Raw genomic sequence first — 22,769 nt, forward strand, 5'->3', positions numbered from 1 at the left:
CATCTTGAATGGCCTGAGGGTGAATGCATTTTCAGCAAAATTCCATTTTTAGGTGAATTATTCCTTTAAGATAACACACAACATACACGTTAGCAGTCAATATCACCTGTTGAACCCACGAGTAAACTACAAATCACTCACTAAAGTATTTTCAATCCAACCGTACAAACATTCTAAAATTTATGAATTCATGAGTACCATTAATTAAATAAAGAGAAATCCAAGAGCTGAGGAAAGATCTGTGGTCTAAAACGGTCTAATTATAAATCTCCATTTCAGCTGAAACCACATTGTCTGAAAATGACAGTCTAAAAAAAAAACAAAGCCAACATGTGTGCAACCAAAGTCGAGACATCTGCCATTTCACCATCCAACTTCTCTGAAAAGGCGTTAATCGTGCTAGAATACCACCACAAAATAATAAAAAAATAACTGACCCCATTGCACATTTGATGCTAAAAACAAAACTCAAGCACAGCAGAAACATATGCTAAGCTAAAAGACAGAATCAGAACGACAGCGAGAGAACTTCTACGGTTTATAATTAGTGTCAGTTTCAGTTTGATTCAGCCAGTTCAGACGAAATTCAACAAATTTCACTGAAAATTCCCCAGGACAACAATTCCAATGTTTTCAAGATTCAAGATTTTTTTTTATTTGTCACATACACAATTATACAGAGTATAACCAGCAGTGAAATTTCACTTGATACCTTGAAACAGCTTCCTGACAGACAGACAGACAGCAGTTAGTAAAGCTTGGTAAATTCACATCCAGCACTCGTACCATCAGCACTGGAGCTCCTCAGGGCTGCGTTCTCTCCCCACTGCTCTTCTCCCTCTACACCAATGACTGCACATCTAAAGTCCCCTCTGTCAAGCTCCTGAAGTTTGCAGACGACACCAAACTGATCGGCCTCATCCAGGACGGTGACGATTCTGCTTACAGACAGGAGGTTAAGGAGCTGGCCGTCTGGTGCAGTCTTAACAACCTGGAGCTTAACACGCTCAAAACTGTGGAGATGATAGTGGACTTCAGGAGAAACCCCCCTGCACTCCCCCCACTCACCATCATGAACAGCACTGTGACTGCAGTGGAGTCATTCAGATTCCTGGGCATCACCATCTCTCAGGACCTGAAGTGGGATATTCACATAGACTCCTTTGTCAGGAAGTCCCAGCAGAGGTTGTACTTTCTTCGCCAGCAGAGGAACTATAATACACTATCCATTCACCACACTTTTATCCTTATTTTCTCATTTCTAATTTGCACATACTTGACCTGTACATACATAGTTGTCTATATTATATATTGTGTTTTTGCTGCTTTGTACATTGCCTTTTGGTTAATTGTTGTTATTCTTTTATTATCTGTGTCCTGTTGCTGTCTTTCTGTTGCACTGCAGAGCTTCTGTCACTACAACAAATTCCTTGTATGTGTAAACATCCTTGGCCAATAAAGCTCATTCTGATTCTGATTCTGAAACAAGCAAAGCTGAGAAAATGACACTGACAATTTTTAGATTACTTTGGTGTCTTCTAATGACTGACACAAATACCAGGTTCAGTAAACCTATGCCAACCTACAGCTAAAACACACAGCTACTTTATGAAACACAACATGTCTAAATTACACTTAAATTTCACTCGCTGACAAGTGCAAAAAGACTATATTTGTATATTTGTCCTGAATTACACTTAGTCAATTGACAACTTAAGTAATTGATGCAAATGCATTTAATGTGAAAACCTTCTCTGTCCCGTGGATTAGTCAAAGTCTCCTGGATTAGTCAATCTGGAAATTAAACTCTACATATAAACCCAAAATATCCCTCACAAACCTGTAATTTAACAACCTAATGTGCTAGCAAACCACAGATGCAACAACAATCGGAAGTCGTGGCCTAATGGTTAGAGAGTCGGACTTGTAATCCAAAGGTTGCGGGTTCGAGTCTCCGGCCGGCAGGAATTGTAGGTGGGGGGAGTGAATGTCCAGTGCTCTCTCCACCCTCAATACCACGACTGAGGTGCCCTTGAGCAAGGCACCGAACCCCCAACTGCTCCCCGGGCGCCGCAGCATAAAATGGCTGCCCACTGCTCCGGGTGTATGTTCACGGTGTGTGTGTGTGTTCACTGCTGTGTGTGTGTTCACTGCTGTATGTGTGCACGTTGGATGGGTTAAATGCAGAGCACGAATTCCGAGTATGGGTCACCATACTTGGCTGAATGTCACTTCACTTCACTGCATGACAAAGTGCAAACAGAACGTAAGCTATCATAGCAACATGCTAACTGCATTAATGCATAGTTTCAGGAAGAAAAAAACATTTTAGAATAGAATATTTGAACTACTGCCAAAAACACTACACTAAACACTAAATGTTAAAAATGAAAACACATCTAAATGATAATGGAGCATGTCTGTAAATTAATTTTTAAAAGTTTTAGTTGTTTGCTAGAAATGCTAGAACTTTATCCCAACTGCTGACAAAATTAAGACCTAATTTTTATCCTTACTGTTAAACATTATAATATTTACCATCTATTTAAATGGAAAACTCAAACAGCAACAAAGCAGCCAGTATCTGTAACTTTTAACAGTAACAATCAAACTTCCAGCTAGTAGCAGGAACTTCACCTCAAGTACGTGATTTTAAAAAGATCATGCAAACTGGTATTTTCATAAATCAAAAGACTCATACAAAACCTCTCGGTAAGCGGTTCAAAAACCTGAGAACATTTACACAAATTCAAATGGCATTCAAAGCATCCTGGGTAAATTATGAAAATGAGGCTCCTTACCTGTGTGTAGTCAAAGTCAGAGAGCGGCGCTATGCTTCTGATATAGTCGATCCTAAACTGGTCCTCTGGATTAGCGAGTGGGACGGGTGGTATTAAAGTGCTCATTGCTGACACTATGGTCTAGAAATAAAACCCAAAGAGTTATGAGCCGTGAGACAGAGATACGATCTAGAAAACAACTTCTAGAAACTAAATCAGGAATGTGAGAGAGGCTCACTCACCACGATGGAGTCCTTCACATTTTTGCGAATGTCTTGAATTTTCTGTTTCTTTTCCCTGTATGAAAAAACATTCAAATTTGGTCAAAAGACAGTAAAATAGAAAAAAATAAAATCAAAGACTGAATTTTCAAATCTCCAACAACTTGTTCAGGAATAATTAAATTACAATGTTGTCATTTATTTAATCCCCCTCATGTCCTTCCAAAGTTTTTTCTGTGGAACACAAAATGAGATATTTCACAGAATCTACATTCAGCTCTTTTCCATACAGTGACAGCTAAAAAAAAAAAAAACAGCATAAAAACTACACATATATATACAGGTCCTTTTCAAAAAATTAGCATATTGTGATAAAGTTCATTATTTTCTGTAATGTACCGATAAACATTAGACTTTCATATATTTTAGATTCATTACAACACAACTGAAGTAGTTCAAGCCTTTTATTGTTTTAATATTGATGATTTTGGCATACAGCTCATGAAAACCCAAAATTCCTATCTCAAAAAATTAGCATATCATGAAAAGGTTCTCTAAACGAGCTATTAACCTAATCATCTGAATCAACTAATTAACTCTAAACACCTGCAAAAGATTCCTGAGGCTTTTAAAATCTCCCAGCCTGGTTCATTACTCAAAACCGCAATCATGGGTAAGACTGCCGACCTGACTGCTGTCCAGAAGGCCATCATTGACACCCTCAACCAAGAGGGTAAGACACAGAAAGAAATTTCTGAACGAATAGGCTGTTCCCAGAGTGCTGTATCAAGGCACCTCAGTGGGAAGTCTGTGGGAAGGAAAAAGTGTGGCAGAAAACGCAGCACAACGAGAAGAGGTGACCGGACCCTGAGGAAGATTGTGGAGAAGGACCGATTCCAGACCTTGGGGGACCTGCGGAAGCAGTGGACTGAGTCTGGAGTAGAAACATCCAGAGCCACCGTGTACAGGCGTGTGCAGGAAATGGGCTACAGGTGCCGCATTCCCCAGGTCAAGCCACTTTTGAACCAGAAACAGCGGCAGAAGCGCCTGACCTGGGCTACAGAGAAGCAGCACTGGACTGTTGCTCAGTGGTCCAAAGTACTTTTTTCGGATGAAAGCAAATTTTGCATGTCATTCGGAAATCAAGGTGCCAGAGTCTGGAGGAAGACTGGGGAGAGGGAAATGCCAAAATGCCTGAAGTCCAGTGTCAAGTACCCACAGTCAGTGATGCTGGTGTTGGTCCACTGTGTTTTATCAAGGACAGGGTCAATGCAGCTAGCTATCAGGAGATTTTGGAGCACTTCATGCTTCCATCTGCTGAAAAGCTTTATGGAGATGATTTCATTTTTCAGCACGACCTGGCACCTGCTCACAGTGCCAAAACCACTGGTAAATGGTTTACTGACCATGGTATTACTGTGCTCAATTGGCCTGCCAACTCTCCTGACCTGAACCCCATAGAGAATCTGTGGGATATTGTGAAGAGAAAGTTGAGAGACGCAAGACCCAACACTCTGGATGAGCTTAAGGCCGCTATCGAAGCATCCTGGGCCTCCATAACACCTCAGCAGTGCCACAGGCTGATTGCCTCCATGCCACGCCGCATTGAAGCAGTCATTTCTGCAAAAGGATTCCCGACCAAGTATTGAGTGCATAACTGAACATAATTATTTGAAGGTTGACTTTTTTTGTATTAAAAACACTTTTCTTTTATTGGTCGGATGAAATATGCTAATTTTTTGAGATAGGAATTTTGGGTTTTCATGAGCTGTATGCCAAAATCATCAATATTAAAACAATAAAAGGCTTGAACTACTTCAGTTGTGTTGTAATGAATCTAAAATATATGAAAGTCTAATGTTTATCAGTACATTACAGAAAATAATGAACTTTATCACAATATGCTAATTTTTTGAAAAGGACCTGTATATATATATATCTAATGAAGTTGTGTCATTTAGACATGCCATTACAATTATTATCAGGATGCAAAAACTATTTTAAAGAAACACGCATGAAACCTGATGAACATTTGGTCTAGGAGTCTCACTCATACAGATACAGATTCTGTGCGAGCATATAACACAGATGTTGATGTTGCAGTGAGGCACTAGCTGATAGCATCAGTATCTGCTTCAGCATGTATGAGGGTTTCCTTCGCCATGCCGAGGCTGAAGACAGGGCCCAGCACTCACATAACGCCCTTCCATGCACATATATAACATCAGTACAGTAAACAGGTACTCACTCCGCATTAAACCCGTTGACGTGAAGAATTCTCATCTGCTTCACGATAGTGCTTTTCCCCGATTCCCCAGCACCTAGGAAAGCAAACACAGCCGTGTGAATACACGCAAAGTCTCTCAGATACTTCAGATATCACGGTGTGTGTTCTTATTACGTCCGCTAGGGGTGAGACGCAGTAAATAATAAAAAAAACAAAAAGACTTCCAGCAGGCCGTCAGATCAAAAAAGAACCCAAACAAATCACAATAAATTATAAAGTAAATTTATTATGAATTACAAAAAAAGAAAAGGAAACACCAATAATTAGTGGATCTCCTAAAGGGACCCACAGCCCAACCAGAAAAATAACATTAAAGCAATACAATTAAATATAAAAGGAATTCATTAAGTGGCATTTTTCGTCAGAGAGACCCAAAGCCAACATAACAAACAAAAACCAATCTAATCAAATAAAACGGCAATATAAATAAGCTACCCCAAAGAAAAGAAAAATAAATACAACCAACCTTACCTAAACTACTCTAAACATAAACATCATGAAAAATGAGGTTTAAACCAAAAAGGCAGGTCTCTCCTACATTTCTACCACATTTCAAACTAAGCAACAAAGAAAGAAAAGGACAAAAAAAACACTAGAAACACATTTTGGTCTGGCGGCTAGCAGGAAGCCCAGAGCAGTGCGACCGGCCCGAAGTCACACCAACTCCCTTCTGAGAAACGGAAGAGGCATTTTAAAGGGAACCGCCAGCTGATCATCCAATTACCGTTGCTAGGCGGCAACACTTAGCAAATCAGCGGCGATCTGAAACTCAAGAAAAAGAAAACATCCAACAAAATACAAACATTATAAAACATAATTACACATAACGTAACAGTTCTTCATGGTAGATTGAGCTGTCAAACACAGCCTCGTATGGGTCTCGTATGTCAGATATAACGCCTCAAGCTTACCGCTTACCCAACACGTCGTCCATCTTTTTTTACAGTCTATGATATATATCGAGCTGCATTGATTCAATCACGGATTTTTGGATTCAAATAGGATTTTACTCTCGGCGTAACATTATGCAGCATGGCTGTGTTAACTTATGACCTGTTTGCTAGCCAAAATCTAGTTTTTTAGTTCAGCTACACTGTCTTTTGTAGCAGGATTTGCTTAGAGCATTAACGTCCATTTATTTATTTATATAATTTCATTTCTTTGTTGTATTTTTGTCCAGTAAACAAAGACAAATTCCTTGTACATGTAAACCCATTGTATCTGGCAATAAAAGGGATTGTGATTGTGAAAGAACTTGTGGAGCATTGATTGAAAGAGTTTGGAAATTTGTCCTTCCTCTATTTAAACATTGTGGCTAAGAGATATTTGTCCATATCGAAATCCTGATTATTACTAGTAGTGTTTTACTAGTACTAGTAGTTACACTTTAAAGGTTGTCTTGGATAGTTAGCAGATGTTATTGGTTTTTTTTTAACATTGTAAAACAAGAAGTGTATGCGGGCAGCCTGCCAATGTAAGAATGTGTTTAATGGTCCACTGGATCAACATAGAACTAGACTTAAACTTTGGGGTGTTGTTATGCAATAACAGTGTTTACATTAATGGGATTCGTTGTGACTGATCGTATGATCAAATCATAATCATTCAGCAGCATTAGAAGTGCTTTGGCTGGAGAATGACGTTAATTTATTGTGACAGTAAAACTAGATTTTGGCTAGCAAACAGGTCATAAATTAACACAGCCATGCTGCATAATGTTACGCTGAGAGTAAAATCTGGGTATTTACATCCAAATCAGGTGAACGGTGTAGGAATTACAACAGTTTGCATATGTGCCTCCCACTTGTTAAGGGACCAAAAGTAATTGGACAATTGGCTTCTGAGCTGTTCCATGGCCAGGTGTGTGTTATTCCCTCATTATCCCAATTACAATGAGCCGATAAAAGGTCCAGAGTTCATTTCAAGTGTGCTATTTGCATTTGGAATCTGTTGCTGTCAACTGTCAAGATGAGAGCCAAAGAGCAGTCACTATCAGTGAAGCAAGCCATCATTAGGCTGAAAAAACAAAACAAACCCATCAGAGAGATAGCAAAAACATTAGGCGTGGCCAAAACAACTGTTTGGAACATTCTTAAAAAGAAGGAACGCACCAGTGAGCTCAGCAACACCAAAAGACCCGGAAAACCACGGAAAACAACTGTGGTGGATGACCTAAGAATTCTTTCCCTGGTGAAGAAAACACCCTTCACAACAGTTGGCCAGATCAAGAACACTCTCCAGGAGGTAGGTGCATGTGTGTCAAAGTCAACAATCAAGAGAAGACTTCACCAGAGTGAATACAGAGGGTTCACCACAAGATGTAAACCATTGGTGAGCCTCAAAAACAGGAAGGACAGATTAGAGAATTACATCTAAAAAAGCCTTCGCAGTTCTGGAACAACATCCTATGGACAGATGAGACCAAGATCAACTTGTACCAGAGTGATGGGAAGAGAAGAGTATGGAGAAGGAAAGGAACTGCTCATGATCCTAAGCATACCACCTCATCAGTGAAGCATGGTGGTGGTAGTGTCATGGCGTGGGCATGTATGGCTGCCAGTGGAACTGGTTCTCTTGTATTTATTGATGATGTGACTGCTGACAAAAGCAGCAGGATGAATTCTGAAGTGTTTCGGGCAATATTATCTGCTCATATTTAGCCAAATGCTTCAGAACTCACTGGACGGCGCTTCACAGTCACATTCACATAGAGCCAAAAATGTTAGAATTGTGTCGATGTCCCAATATTTATGGACCTGACTGTGTGTGTGTATATATATATATATATATATATATATATATATATATATATATATATAGCTCAGTGTGTTCATTACTGGCGTCTACCAGCGCTACTATTTTCGAAACCCATGCCAAACAGACTTTTATTTTTTTATTCTGTAATTCAGCCGCTACGGGCGATCATACCATTAATTTGTAATAATTACAAGAATACCAGAATCGTGTAATGAGCAAGTGTTATTAGACAGCTTAATATCATGTCAGTTTGTGCTTTCAGAATCGGCGAATCTGCTGCGGTCGTCCCATCACATCTGGAGCGAAGGACCTGAACCAGGAAGTTGGTCACCAGATAACACGGAAACCAGTTAAACCGTAACACCTGGAAGGATTTTGTTTCTCCTCCCTGTTACAACAACGTCTCAAGCAGCCCAGGCGTCAATCAGGCGAAGGGATTGATTAAATTGATCACATATCAATCGGTAAGGTGGGATATGAACTTGCCTTTGAATCCGGGGGTCTCTGTGAGCCCCTGCCAGGCGCTCTTCCCTTCTCTTCTCTCGCCCTCTCTGTATTTTTCTGTGATATTCTCTGCCTGTATCTCTGCTGTAGTCTGTAACTCAGCACTGCCTCTGTCTGTCACACCTGGTAATGGCGGTTAAGAACCAGCAAAACTGTTACAAAGTATCGCTGACTGGCAAGTAGGGCTCGCTGCATCCTGCGGTGGACATCCAACCCCGCCCACATCCAAGTGTGACATCATATTGGTAGGTTTAGGGGTGGAGATGGGGTGGGTTTAGGTAAATGTAAGGTGGGAGGAGTTGGATCTGGATCCAACCACGCCCCCTGGATCTTGTGGGCTGCAGCGAGACGCTCCTCCTGACTGGTGGAACACTGTAACGAACGAGATCGTACATGGAACGTTTCGACGTAACAATGCGAGTAAAGAATGATACAATGTAAAGTGTAGCGAATGTGACATTGTAGCAGCTGTATGGCTGGGTATCAAAGTCTGTTAGACCGGTTTAAGATGGGGGTAGAAAACCTAAGCTGGTTTTGCAGGTCTTAAACGGTTTATGGTCTCTCAGCCTGACAAACTGAAAGTTCTCCCTCTAAGGCTGACTAAACTGGGAGCGATGTTCTGTTATTATACCGATTATTGTAGCATACAGGAAATTGAATTATGTCTGGCTAAAACCAGACTCTCACTTTAACTAGCCACAATTATTATTTTTGAGTTTTTATACAACTCCTTTTAATCCAGTGGTACAGCCAGACCATAAAGGGACTGAATTCACCACCGACTTGAGTTTCACCACATAAATGAATAATATAAAGGAAACCAACAGTGGCTTCAACAAGAAAGCCTGGTTGACCATCATCAATATTCATAACGTGAATTATTTGGCCTGATCCTGTCAGACATTAATATTTCATCAAATCATCATATATGTCAACAAGCAATTTCTTAAAAAAATTGTAGTTCTCCTATTTTAGACTTAAGAACACATATGACTTTCACTTCTCATAAAATGTCTATTAAAAGCTTTTAAATTCATGTGAACTAACGTGACTTTTGTTAAACCAATAAGCAACTGTGGGAAACCAAGAAATATGCACCATGCTTGCAAATACATTTAAACATGAATTAAAATTATGAAGAAAAATGTATAAGCACTGAACTCTTGCACTGAAATATGCAAGGTGAAAAAAATATAAAAGAAAATGTTTCCTAGTGGTTCAAATGGGTATTAACAGTATAGAAAACAGAAGCATTTGTGGTTTAGGGATTATAAATGACATAATTTAATAGAACAATATATGCTTTAGGCCCAACTTGTTAGAGAAGCAGACTCAGAAATAGAGGAGGCTGGTAACCGAGTACACACTGGAAGGGAGTGAGTCCAGTGGATGGCTGGCTAAGAGAGTTCTGCGCGTACTTGGCCCAGCCCAGGAACTGGTTCCAAGAGTTCCGGTGGCCATGGCAGAAGGTTCGGAGGAAGCACCCAATTTCCTGGATCGTCCTCTCCGTCTGCCCGTTCGAATGGGGTTGGTATCCCGACGAAAGGCTCACGGTCACACCTAGGAGAGTGAAAAAGGCCTTCCATACCTTGGAGATAAATTGCGGTCCCCGATCAGAGACAATATCTTCAGGGATCCCATAATAACATAAGCATAGCCGTCTCCATGGCTATGGGCAGACCCTTGAGGGGTAACAGACGACAGGACTTGGAGAATCGATCAATGACAACAAAGACACAGGTATTACCCACCAGAGGCCGGTAGATCAGTGATGAAATCAACTCCTAGGTGTGACCAAGGTCGGTTGGGAAGGGGCAGCGGGAGGAGTTTGGGCCACCAGAAGCGAACTTTCAGCAACGAGAGAGTGCCGTGCCCAGAGATGTGTGCACAGAGTGAATAAGTGGAGTGCGTCGTGCTCTGGTGATGTATTGCAAACCTGGTGGGCAGCCCGGCGGAGTAGGTGTGGAGACATTGGAGGGGGTGTCTGACTCGGCATTCCACCGGATGGGGCTGGCGATGATTTCCTTTGGAATTATGGGTTCTGGTTCCTCACAGACCTCTTCTGGGGAGTAGAAACAGGGGAGAGCATCCGCCCTCACATTCTTGGGACCGGGACGATAGGATATGGTAAAGTTGAAGTGGGTGAAAAACAGCGCCCACCGGGCCTGTCGGGGATTAAGTCTTTTAGCATCACGCAGATATTGGAGGTTTTTATGGTCTGTGAGGACGATGAATGGATATTGTGCAACCTCCAAACAATGCCTCCATTCCTCCAAAGCCAGTTTGATGGCTAGAAGGCGGCGCATGGATGGAGTTTGGCTGGAGTCCCCTGCTGCTGAGACAAGACTGCTCCTACTCCGGAGGTAGAAGCGTCTACTTCTACTAGGAAGGGCTTCCCAGGATTGGGATGGATGAGGAGTGGAGCGCTTGTGAAGGCTTCCTTGAGGGTTTCGAAGGCTTCAGTGCGGCAGGTGTCCAGGACAGAGACTTGGGCTTGTTCTTCAGGAGGTTGGTGAGCGGGCTGGTGATGATGCTGTAGTCATGTATGAATCTTCTATAGAAGTTGGAGAATCTTAGAAAGCGTTGGAGTTCCTTGATGGTAGAAGGAGTGGGCCAGGTCTTAATGGCTTCCACATTCCTCTCGTCCATCTGGATGCCACCGCTGTCGATGTAGTATCCAAGGAACTGCACTGAGGGTAGATGGAAGGAACATTTTTCTGCCTTGAGAAACAGTTGGAACTCCCTCAGGCATTTCAGGACCTCCGCAACGTGGTGGCGATGTTCGGCCATGCTCCGGGAATAGATGAGAATGTCATCTATGTAGACGAAGAAGAATCGATGGAGAAACTCCAAGAGAACCTCATGCATGAAGTCTTGGAATACGGAGGGGGCGTTGACTAATCCATACGGCATCACCCGATACTCTTAGTTGCCAGTAGTCTTCCACTCGTCCCCCTCGCGTATCCGGATGAGGTTATACGCGCTGCGGAGGTCCAACTTGGAGAAGACGGTGGCTCCGCGGAGATGTTCGAGTGCCACTGGGACGAGAGGAAGAGGATAACGGAATTTGACGGTGATCTTATTGAGTGCCCGGTAATCGATACAATGCCGCAAGCCTCCGTCCTTCTTGGCCACGAAGAAAAAGCTCGAAGCAGCAGGGGACGTTGAAGGGCAGATGCAACCTTGTTGAAGAACCTCTTCAATATACTCCTCCATGGCCTTCTGTTCAGGAAGTGAGAGTGGGTAAATTCTTCCACGGGTCACTGACTCACCCGTTAACGGATCTATGGCGCAGTCCCATGGCCGGTGCAGAGGCAGCTGGGAGGCTCTCTTCAGGCAGAACACGTCGCTGAAGGGGGCGTAGCAAGCTGGAATATCAACTGACTGTTTCTCCTTTGGGCTCTCGATGGAGGTCGAGTTGATGATTAGCGTCAGAGGGGAACGTGTCGATGGTCTGGGAAGATGAGGGAAACAGTCAGGAAAGCATTTGTTGCCCCACTTCAGAACCTCACCAGTACTCCATGAGATGACGGGGTCATGTTGCACGAACCAAGGGCGCCCAAGAATGATCTCAGTGGTGGATCCCTCCAGAACCAGGAGATGGATAGATTCCTCATGCAACTGACCAACTTGAAGGTGAATGGGACCCGCACTGTATTTGATGTGTCTACGACTGAGGGGTTTTCCTTTTATCAACTGGACTTGGTAGGTGGTCTTGGTCGCTGTGATCGGGAGATTGAGTTGGCGGCAGAGGCTTCCAGAGATTAAATTCCCGGCTGACCCGGAATCGAGGAGGGCATGTACTGGAACACAGTAATCCTTACTGCCTCTAATGCCTATGGCAGTGAGGGGCTGCATATTAGCCACAATTGACTTTATAACACTCACCATCGGTCGAGGAGGACGAATTGGGCACCGCAGTACAAACACAGGCCTTGGGTCAGCCGCCTCTGCCGCTCAGTGGAAGAAAGACGGGTTAGGTCAACTTGCATGGGTTCGTGGCCTGGTTCTGGAGTACTGAGAGTCGCTGGGTGGCGAAGGAGTGCAGAGCTGGGAGAATTTGGGGATTCCAAGAAGCAAGACTGCATACGGTTGGCACACCTGATGGGGAGTTGGATGAATCTCTCCAAGCCGTGGGAGTCATCGTATGCAGAGAGCTGGAGCCGCACACTTGGGTCCAGTCCCTGCCGATAGGTGGTAAGGACCGAGTGCTCATTCCAGCCACTGGCCGCTGCAAGGGTTCTGAATCGGAGAGCATAGTCAGTTATAGACAGAGATCCTTGACGAAGATGATACAATTGCCCTCCAACAGATGAATCACCGGCCGGCCGGCCGAAAACTTCTCTGAAATGTTTAATAAAACTGTTAGCAGATTGTGTCACAGTACCGGATTGGGCCCAGATGGTCTCAGCCCACTGGAGCGCTCGTCCTGTAAGCAGGGAAATGATGAAAGCTGCTTACAGGTGGCGTAGAGATGCGGCTGCATTTCCAGAGCGAGTGAGCATTGTAGGAGAAATCCGTTGCACACCTCCGCCACACCAGAGAAGGGTGCCGGTTTGGCCATGGGACTGGCAATCACATACGGTGAAGAAGAGGTAGTGTCAGTGCTGTTAGTGACGGGAGTTACCGGAATTGTTGTGAGGTTGCGGAGATCTCGCCGAAGATTATCCACGAGTTCCTGGAATGGATCGGGCTGACTCATCCTGCCGTATCCCTCGGTTTAGGTCCGATCTTCTGTTAGAGAAGCAGACTCAGACAGATGGTTAGAATACAACAGGTGAGTTTTATTGCAATCGGTGGAGTCAGTGGTTTGCTGATGGATGTGAGTAACAAGTTCAAGGAACAGGTATAGTAGTACGATGAGGGTGATAATGGAATATCCTTTGCTTTCACAGGAACTCGTGGATAGGTGAGACAGAGCACACACCTCACAATCCTGGACAGGGGAGACACACTCGTGGAGATCCTTGGAGACACAGACGATGGAGTAGAGCTGTGAAGAACACGCTGAAGATGAGACAGGGGGTAAGTAGGAGATCAAGGTGAGTACACAGGTTATTAGCTGTAGTAGCATCAGTCCACTTCGAAAGGAAACGAGATCGGACAATGATCTGGTGTGAGGTGTGTGCTTTTATGTGCAGATTGATGAGGGAGCTGATGAAGTGCAGGTGTGTGCAATTAATACTCCGGTGAAGGAGTGATTTGTGATTGGGAGGGGAATGAGCCTGGCTGATCTGTGACACGACTACTTTAGGTCTGGAAAACAACGAAATCAGACCAACAGTATTTCAACATTGCAGCTGCATCATGTGAAGTATTGTTCATACAGAAATAATTCTGTAGAAGTTTTATTCATTTTTTAAATCTTTTAAAAACAATGAATAAAACTTGTGCTCAGTTTGAAGGTCTGAATTAGTGTCTGAATTACTGAATTACTTTTCAGATGAATCTTTCAAAACAACAGAGCATATTGCATAATGCTACCATTACAATTAGCTAGCCATATGCAGTTAGGGCCACGCTAGAGCCAAAGTACATGTTCAGTAAATGATAAAACCTATTTACAGGGTGACAAAGTTCAGTTTACAGACCACATACACTTCACATTGCAATGCTACAGAAAGGAACAATGCCAACGTCTGTGGAAGCATGGCAACCTCTTGGTTTTGCCCCAAAAGGATTCCCTATATGGTACAACTATAATCAAGCTATTCAACACTTATAGAAGGCGCTAAACACATCTTTTGGCTATTCACGAGTGAGGGAGGCATCCATTAAAATAGACAAAGCATGTGCTATATTTTAATATAGGTCACTTAAAATAGGCTATTTTTGAGCTTTCATTAAATACAAGCAACAAGACATGTTATTTAATAATAGCCAATGGGCAAAAATACCTGTTACCGTTATTAAAAGGAAATGATATTCGCTTTAGGGCTGTGTTATCTACTACTTGATATGCCACATATTTAAGTAGTTACAGTACAACTTGTACAAAGACATTCCCAAGGATGTATCATTCTTCTGAACTAAAAATAACTGTACCATAAAGCTTCAAGATAACTCTATTCAAGTTCATTTATAAGCCACATCTTGGATGACTTCTCTCTTTATAATTCTATTATCAATTTCTAAAAACTGACAACATCTGCAGCCAAGGTTGTTTAATCAGCCTTCATGTAATTTCAATTTCATAACACTACTGTAAAACCAGACTTTCTTAGATTAATAAAAGAAAAGAAATATATGAAATTAAAAATGGAAAAATATAAGCGCATAAAGAGCTGTGTTTGTCTTTGGCCAACTATGCCAGAGTTCAACTGAGCCATGTGCCAGTAAACAGTGCAAATTTGCTCTTTCTTTATTAATAGCTCCAACATCATTGCTGGATTCTAATTTTGGTCAGATTAGAAGAACAGTTCACCCAAAAATTTATATTGTTGCTTCTGCTGAAAATATGCGTCTGTAATTTTTTTCGGCAGAAGCAACGGTTTAAATGAAAAAGTCTTGATGCATTGGTTTCTTATAAACACACCGCTTTTCGCTTCACAAGACGTTAACTGATGGACTGGAGTTGTGTGCATTACTTGTGGATTATTGTGATGTTTGGACTCTCATTCTGACGGCACCCATTCACTGCAGATGATACAGTTGGTGAGCAAGTGATGTAAATTTCTCCAAATCTGTTCCCATGAAGAAGAAATATCATCTACATCTAGGATGGCATAAGAGTAAGTTATTTTTCAGCAAATGTTCGTTTTTTGGGTAAACCATTCCTTTAAGGCCACTGTTTTTCTTTTTCTTTTGATAAAGCAGCATGAAGGATTATGGAACAACTGTAAATTCCCAGTGTGGATTAAGAAGTCAGCCAATTCATAGTGTTATCAGTAGCAATGGACAATAAATGAATGAAATCAATCGACAGTAAATCTAATACCTTTAGTCCTAATGACTCATGCCTTTGGAAACACGTATCCACACAAATTGTTTCAGTATACAATCAGCACAGACATCACTTAGCAACATACATATCTGGAAAACTGATCTTGAGATAAAGGAAAATGCTTTTGCAGCATTTAAAACAGCTGTATAGAATCAAATTAGGTACTTATTTAATATGATACTGTTAAGTATGTTTCTGTATAGTGTGTTGTGTAGTTCAGCAGGTTGTCTATAGCTGGTTTCCAGCATTAAACTAAAAGACTTAGACTATCATGATATTAGTGTGAGTTGTCAGCATCCCAGAGGTCAAAGTAATAGATTCTTTTACTATGACTTAGTATCTTATCAAAGCATCATGTCCTGGCTGAAAAAAACTATATGAGCTCAGTTTTATTTTCTGATATCTTGCTCACTTACATCATCAGCAGATCCATTAATTATCTATGGAAGGGGAATAATATACTTTTTAGAATTATTTTTCAATTTTTATTTTATGTAAAGGCTCAAAACAGCAAATAATACATATAAATAGATAACATAAAATAATGTATGGTTCTTTCTTTTTTTTGAAGCCTGGACATTGTTTCATTGTTTTGAAACATTCCACTTTTTCATAATTGATTTAGTCAAAAATGTAATTATTATTATATTTACTTTTATGAAAATATCCATAGTTCATCATGTTTTATTGTTGTAGTCTAATAATTTAGTTATGTGTCAAAAGCAGAAATAAAACCAGCATACTGGTATAAAATGCAATCATTAAAATAATCAGTATCGGTCATTAAAATTATCATTAATTAACCTCTACAAGTGTATTAGGAGTCGTTACGAATATACTGAGAATATATTAATCTTTCAAGTATATGCTAGCATTCATTTTAGCACGGCTATATCACGTCAATGCCCACTCATTTTCAATAACACGACAATAATAATAATAATAAGAAGAGAGCCAACATATAGTAAGCACGGCAGCATCACCCACCTAAGAGCAGCAGCCGATGCGTCTGCTTATATTCCCGTTTGAGTTCCTTCAAGGCCCTGTCAATGTTCTTACTGACTTTCTTGGCCTCCTTCTCGGCCTCCTTTTCTTCCACCACCAGTTTGTCCCAGTTCTTGTGTTTCTGGGCGCTGCTGGGAGTCTGGAGCAGCTGTAGCCTCCTCTTTCCTCCTCCTCCTCCTCCGTTCTGGATGAGCGCTCTGTCCGCGTCGCCACGGCGAAGCTCCCCGGCGTCCCCGGCGCGCAAAGGGGAGGTGGATGATGTCTTCCCGCTGTTCCCCCCAGAGTCCTCGTCGCGCTGCCTGGAGCCCCGGACGCACGACAGCATCATCATCATCCCGGGATCCGGAGGCTGGTGATCTGACTACGAGTTAGTGTTGGAAATGGATCCACTGAGGTCCCCAAACAAGCGGGGACGCAGACTGATATAAAAACAAATCCCATTAATGTCATTAATGTATGAGATTTGTTCATTTTAATATATTGTATGTGTGTGTGTGTGTGTGTGTGTGTGTGTGTGTGTGTGTGTGTGTGTGTGTGTGTGTGTGTATATATCTTGTGTATATATATCTTGTATATAACTTTTAGAAACAGTGACTTACCCAGTGAAACCCAGATATCTTTGACATGTGATAAGCACCAACAAATGCTGCAATGCCAAAGATCAGCCCAGCAGCCAGAGATAAAACTACCTGCAGCAGGAAGCAGGAACATGAGACATCTGACCATATTAGGAAGTTCCGGTAAAGTTCAGGTAAAGGTGCGTTAACAAAAACAAAATCAGCATTTGAATTAATACTGAAATATTTTAAACGTGTTTTACACATACTAGCTACTCCAAAACTAAAGCAGAATACTAAAGACGCATGAATGAGATCTTACCTGCTTTAGCATAACCAACAATACCTCCTATCGTTATTAAAGCCGCATAACCATAACCATAACCAAACCAGTCAACAGCCATGTAACTAAACCTTAATAAAACAAAAACGCCTGGTGGTTGGTAGAAAAAAAGCTAAATTATCTCCACTTTTGAACTTCCTGAAACACTGCACACAAGCAATCTTCAAAATAAACGTCCACCTGTGCAGGTGAGATTTATAGACTTCAGATTTAGAGACAAATAAATAAATTAGTGCTGTCAAATCCATTAAACGGATCCAAAATAAAAGTTTGTTTATATAATATACGTGTGTGTGCTGTGTATATTTAAGAAATATATGTAATGGCAATATATATTTTCAATTATAATATAAATCGTATATATATGTATCTATATATTCAAAGAGACCGGATAGACCTGATGTTTTATTCGGACCCAGAATAAGGCGAGATGAGTGTGTGTTCATTCAGACTCGAGGAGGGCGCTCTCGTGCAGAAAATTGCACCATCAAATTCCTAAAATATGAAATGGATGAAAACAGAAAAAAATATATAAAACGATATATGGTTTATTTGTGTTTTTCAGGTCATCTCCAGGTAATAAACAAAGTATATGATCAATGCAGTGCTAATTGACATAGCATTCATTACAGTATAAAAACTATTCTGCCTCATGGAACAAAAAAAGTGTTTGTAGTATATAAACAAATCATTATTACTGGTTATTGTCCAGCAGTGTATATCTGGTTTCTAAAACAATTAAAAGCTAGAAATACGAGAAAAAAATAAAGTTGCCAGTCAAAAGATTTGTAATGTTTTTTGCAGAAGTCTCTTCTGCTCAGAAAGCCTGGATTTATTTGATCCAAAGTAGGCCTACAGCAAAACAGTACCATTTTAAAATATTTTCACTATTTAAAATAACTCTTTTCTATTTGAATATATTTTAAAATGTAAATTACTCCAGTCAAACCATCTTTCAGAAATCATTCTAATATTCTGATTTGCTGCTAAAAAAAACATTTATTATTATGATGATGTTGAAGACAGCAGAACATTTATGTGAAATAGAACTCTTTTGTAACATTATAAATCACTTTTGATCAATTTAAACCATCCTTGCTAAATAAAACTATTAATTTCTTTTCCAAAATAAAATAATATACTGACTCCACACTTTTGAATGATATAGTGTATAATGTTACAAAAGCTTTTTATTTCAGATAAATGCTGATCTTTGGATCTTTCTATTCATCAAAGAATCCTGGAAAAAAAAATACTCAACTGTTTTAAATAATTTAAAAAGGTTTCTTGAGCAGCACATCAGTATATTAGACTGATTTCTGAAGGATCATGTGACTCTGAAGCCTGGAGTAATGATGCTGAAAATTCAGCTTTGATCACAGGATTACATTTTCAAATATATTCAAATAGAAAGCAGTTGTACATCGTAAAACTGTATTTTGGATTAAATAAATGCAGGCTTGGTGAGCAGAAGAAACATTAAAAAAAAAAACACATATATATATATATATATATTACATTTCTGTCCCCCTCACTTCTGAAATGATGGCTACGCCCCTGATATATATATGTATTTATACATGTAAATATTTCCTAAATATATATGTGTGTATATTTACATATACAAATATACATAAACACACGTATATTATGTAAACAAACTTTTATTTTGGATACAATTAATGGCTTTGACAGCACTAAAACAAATGCAGAAATTTAGTTCATTTAGCTGGAATTTAAAAGGTGTTGATAAATGCATTGCAAATCACTCAGCTATATGACAAAGACAGGAAATGTAAATAATAGAACACCGCTTGATTTCAATAAAACTGTTTATTGCACTTTCGGTTTTTTCTTCTTTTTTCCTTGTTTTGTGGAGCTGCTTTCTTCTAGAATCACCTCTTCTCCTGGTAGCCTCACTCTTTTACCTTTAGCTGGCTTCGAGGGCTCCGCAACAGCTGTTTTGAGAACATATATAGATATTAATACGATAATAATAAGTAATTATAACTAATTTAAATCGCACAGCACTCTGGATTTTGTTTTGGACATACTCTTAAAGGAATTGTTCACCCAAAAATTCATTGAAAAGTCATCATTTACTCACCTTCACCTTGTTCCAAACCTGTATGAGTTTCTTCTGTTGAACACAAAAGAAGATATTTAGAAGAATGTTGGTAACCAGACAGCTGCCGGTAGCCATTGACTTCCATAGAATGGAAAATAATGACAGTCAATGGCAACCAGCAACAGTTTGGTTACCAGCATTCTTCTAAATATCTTCTTTTGTGTTCAACAGAAGAAACTCATACAGGTTTGGAATGAATTGAGGGTGAGTAAATGATGACTTTTCATTTTTGGGTGAATTATCCTTTTAAGGAGAGATCGCATTAATGAAATTTCAGCTATAGGTCTATTGTCAAGCTCACACAGAAGTCACTTTCAAACAAAGCAGCTTTCAAAAAATGTGTGACCAACTTGAACCCATTGCAAAATCTTGAAATTCCTACTAGGATGGATTCCTATTGAAACAACTGGATTTCACCTGTGAAAATGCGCAGAAACCCTAAACGTAACCACACCTTTAGAAGTTTCAGGCTGGGCAGATTGATCTGCAATCGCCTCTTTCGCTTCACCAGGTTTCCAAATGGAAAGACAGGTGAGTCTGGCAGTGGTGTTCACCTGGCCAAGCAGGGAAGGAGTCCCCAGGTTCTGTATGAGGAAAGAGTGAGCATAAAATACTGATCAATCAAAATGAAACCATCGAGCCAAAATAATTTTTTTAATGTATGAAATAGCTCAGCTGACGGCTAAAAACAACAACAAAACACTTGTGCAAGGAAGATACACAATACCTCAAGATTGAGCTTCCACAACTTAATGAATCCATCGTTTGATGCCGTAACAAGGACACAAAAATCATCCTTCATGAAGCTCTCAATGGCTTTTACTCTGGGGAAAAAAAACATTAAATAAGCACGGCAATCTGGCAGATCTCACTCATTTCACAATGCATTCTGAGAAATTCAATGCACTAGAACGATTTTGATGACAGGACAGATGAGATGCACCCTTAATGAAAGGTTAAAAAGTGGTGGTCACACCTGTTCTCGTGTGCTTCAAACTCACAGACACACTTCTGTGAGGTCACGTCATAAATACGCACGCTCTCATCATCTCCTCCCACAGCCAAGAGTGTGTTCTTGAGGAGACATGGAGAAAGGAGACTGGAATATGACTTCTTTTCAGTATAATAAATTGCTCATATTACATTTGACAAACCAAGGAAGCAAAATTTCAATTGCAAACTAGAACTGATTGAATAGACATATCTGTTAACAGACAACAATAAGACTGTTCACCTTCAGAAACTTCAGACATGAAATCCTTTTTGTAAATGCAATGGATCCAATAATTGTGGCAGATTTCAGAACGTAAATGTCCACTTGATCATCCGCAACCACCGCATACTGATCTCCATCTGGTGACCACAAGACGATCTCTGCATCTACAAAACATTATTACACACTGCTCATCTTATACAAAATATTTTTTTTATTGAGCTTTGATTTAACTGAGAAGTTTGACTTTCTCAATATAATACAATAATTTATAAAAGAAGGAAAAACAAAGAAAATACAGAATCAGAAAGTTTTTGTATTATAATCTCACTTACTCTGTTTGATATTCTTGATGAAAGCTGAACGTCCATCAATAAGATTCCATGTTCTGCAATAAGAGCAATTACATTTGGTCATTAAAACTATCGTTTTTGTTGAACAACAAACAAAACCAAACCCAATGATATTCATTACCAATCACCAACACTAAAATTAATTCAAACTGATTCACAGTTTAACAATCTGACCAGAATTTTTGATATTCATATAAACATCTGTGTACTTGCCGCAGAGTTTTGTCTGTTCCGACAGAGAGTGCGAGTCTTCCAGAAGGGTGTACGGACAGTGAAGTAACATGACCCCTAAACAAATAAACACTTGTGGTCGTTATGATTTTTTTAACGTTAAAATAAAAATACAGTAATATTGTGAAATAATATTACAAATCCAAGTTTTGTATTTGCATATATTTTTTAATATGTAATTTATTCTTGTGACCAAAGCTGAATTTTCAGTGTCACATGATCCTTCAGAAATCACGAATTGCTGATTTGCTGCACAAGAAACATTTATTGTTATCATCAATGTTAAAAACCGTGATTTATTTTTTTCAGGATTCTTTGATTAATAAAATGTCCAAAATAACAGCATTTGTTTGAAACAATTCTTGTGTGACATTATAAATGTCTTTGCTGTCACTTTTAATCAATTTAATACACTCTCGTTAAATAAAACCACTCATTTATATCAAAAAGTTTTGGATAGTAGCATATTTTGTGTGTATTTCTGATAACTTACTTATGAGCTTTGATGGATTTTAAACATTCCCAGTTTTTGGTGCCCCACACACAGATGAGCCCGTCTTGTCCTCCGCTGAGTAAATGGGACGTGCCGTAAAACTCCAGACATGAGATAGTACCTGCCGAGAAGGTGAGCTCTCAATTTATATGCTTTATGACACGGTATATGAATCAACACATGAAGATGAAATCTCAGTGATGCAGACTCTCTTTAAGTCCAATCAGAAACCAAAATACCCTGACATGTCCTCACCATCATGATGCAACAAAGCCCCATGTTCAGTTTTCTTGCTCACGTCATAGAGCTGAATGGTTTCATCTTTGCTTCCAGTGGCTATGAACTGATCACTGGATGAAACTGCAGTCAGTGATGCTGTGTGTGCATGATGGCTAAAGTTGGCCTCAATTGTCCACTCCTAAAATAGACACAATGGTTTTTAATTCAGATCATATTTAAAGTACAGTCTAAATTATTATTAGAGTAAGTTATTATAGCATAATTGTAAAATTATGAAAGTTTAAATATGGACTAATATCAAAATTGTAATGCAAATGCAGACTGAAACCAAGACACATTTAATATTCACTATGAAAACAAAGTAAGATTCTATCAATTAACAGAATAAAAGTTTTGAAAAATGATAATTACCTTGTCACCAGGGCACAGTCGATATCCAAACACTATCTGCTCATAACAGCCAGCGACCAACTCAACTTGATCCCCCATGCTGACTATAAAACACGTGTTCCACAGCCTTTAGGACACAGATGACGCGCTGTCCCTCATTAATATGTAATTATGTTAATAAATTTGTTATACGGTATATATTACAAAAAGACTAAAGCCTTTTTTAACGTAAACTACTTTTTCTAATGCCCACAACAACGTGTAGAGAAACATGCGTGATCGCGTCTGTAATGCCCACCGGAAGCGCTATATTGCATAATAAGA

General features: G+C 39.9%; 2 protein-coding genes across 3 annotated transcripts in view; both read right to left on the bottom strand.

Annotated features, from left to right (window-relative positions):
- The window catches only part of LOC306863324 (guanine nucleotide-binding protein G(s) subunit alpha-like), a 35,172-nt gene extending 17,982 nt beyond the window's left edge, over nucleotides 1-17,190 (bottom strand). The window contains exons 1-5 of one of the 2 annotated variants that reach the window (XM_079406581.1): nucleotides 17,097-17,190; nucleotides 16,480-16,916; nucleotides 5,250-5,322; nucleotides 3,023-3,077; nucleotides 2,802-2,921 (exon numbers count right to left, since the gene is read on the bottom strand). In XM_079406581.1, the coding sequence (XP_079262707.1) occupies nucleotides 2,802-2,921; nucleotides 3,023-3,077; nucleotides 5,250-5,322; nucleotides 16,480-16,831 (600 nt within the window). In that variant the 5' untranslated portion in view covers nucleotides 16,832-16,916; nucleotides 17,097-17,190. Of the gene's footprint in view, nucleotides 1-786; nucleotides 2,922-3,022; nucleotides 3,078-5,249; nucleotides 5,323-16,479; nucleotides 16,917-17,096 lie in introns of both variants that reach the window. The other variant, XM_079406582.1, reaches the window with a different exon arrangement.
- A 1,853-nt stretch (nucleotides 17,191-19,043) lies between these two features.
- Nucleotides 19,044-22,762, bottom strand: LOC306863325 (p21-activated protein kinase-interacting protein 1-like). Its single transcript, XM_079406583.1, has 10 exons — nucleotides 22,467-22,762; nucleotides 22,071-22,233; nucleotides 21,816-21,936; nucleotides 21,305-21,379; nucleotides 21,074-21,126; nucleotides 20,760-20,905; nucleotides 20,502-20,599; nucleotides 20,253-20,349; nucleotides 19,980-20,109; nucleotides 19,044-19,355 (listed from the first exon to the last, which is right to left on the bottom strand). The coding sequence occupies exons 1-10, from the start codon at nucleotides 22,542-22,544 to the stop codon at nucleotides 19,231-19,233; spliced, it is 1,086 nt and encodes a 361-aa protein (XP_079262709.1). The 5' UTR covers nucleotides 22,545-22,762; the 3' UTR covers nucleotides 19,044-19,230.
- Nucleotides 22,763-22,769: the final 7 nt, after the last annotated feature.

This window comes from Barbus barbus, assembly GCF_936440315.1.
Source record: "Barbus barbus genome assembly, chromosome: 44".
Classification (NCBI taxonomy): Eukaryota; Metazoa; Chordata; class Actinopteri; order Cypriniformes; family Cyprinidae; genus Barbus; species Barbus barbus.

Excerpts from the sequence above, each read along its gene's own strand:
- LOC306863325 (XM_079406583.1), bottom strand. The coding sequence starts at position 22,544 with ATGGGGGATCAAGTTGAGTTGGTCGCTGGCTGTTATGAGCAGATAGTG. Across the intron at positions 21,937-22,070 it reads GGCTTTGTTGCATCATGATG|GTACTATCTCATGTCTGGAG; the intron begins GTGAGGACATGT and ends CCTTCTCGGCAG. Across the intron at positions 20,350-20,501 it reads TTTGAAGCACACGAGAACAG|AGTAAAAGCCATTGAGAGCT; the intron begins GTGTGACCACCA and ends TTTTTTCCCCAG.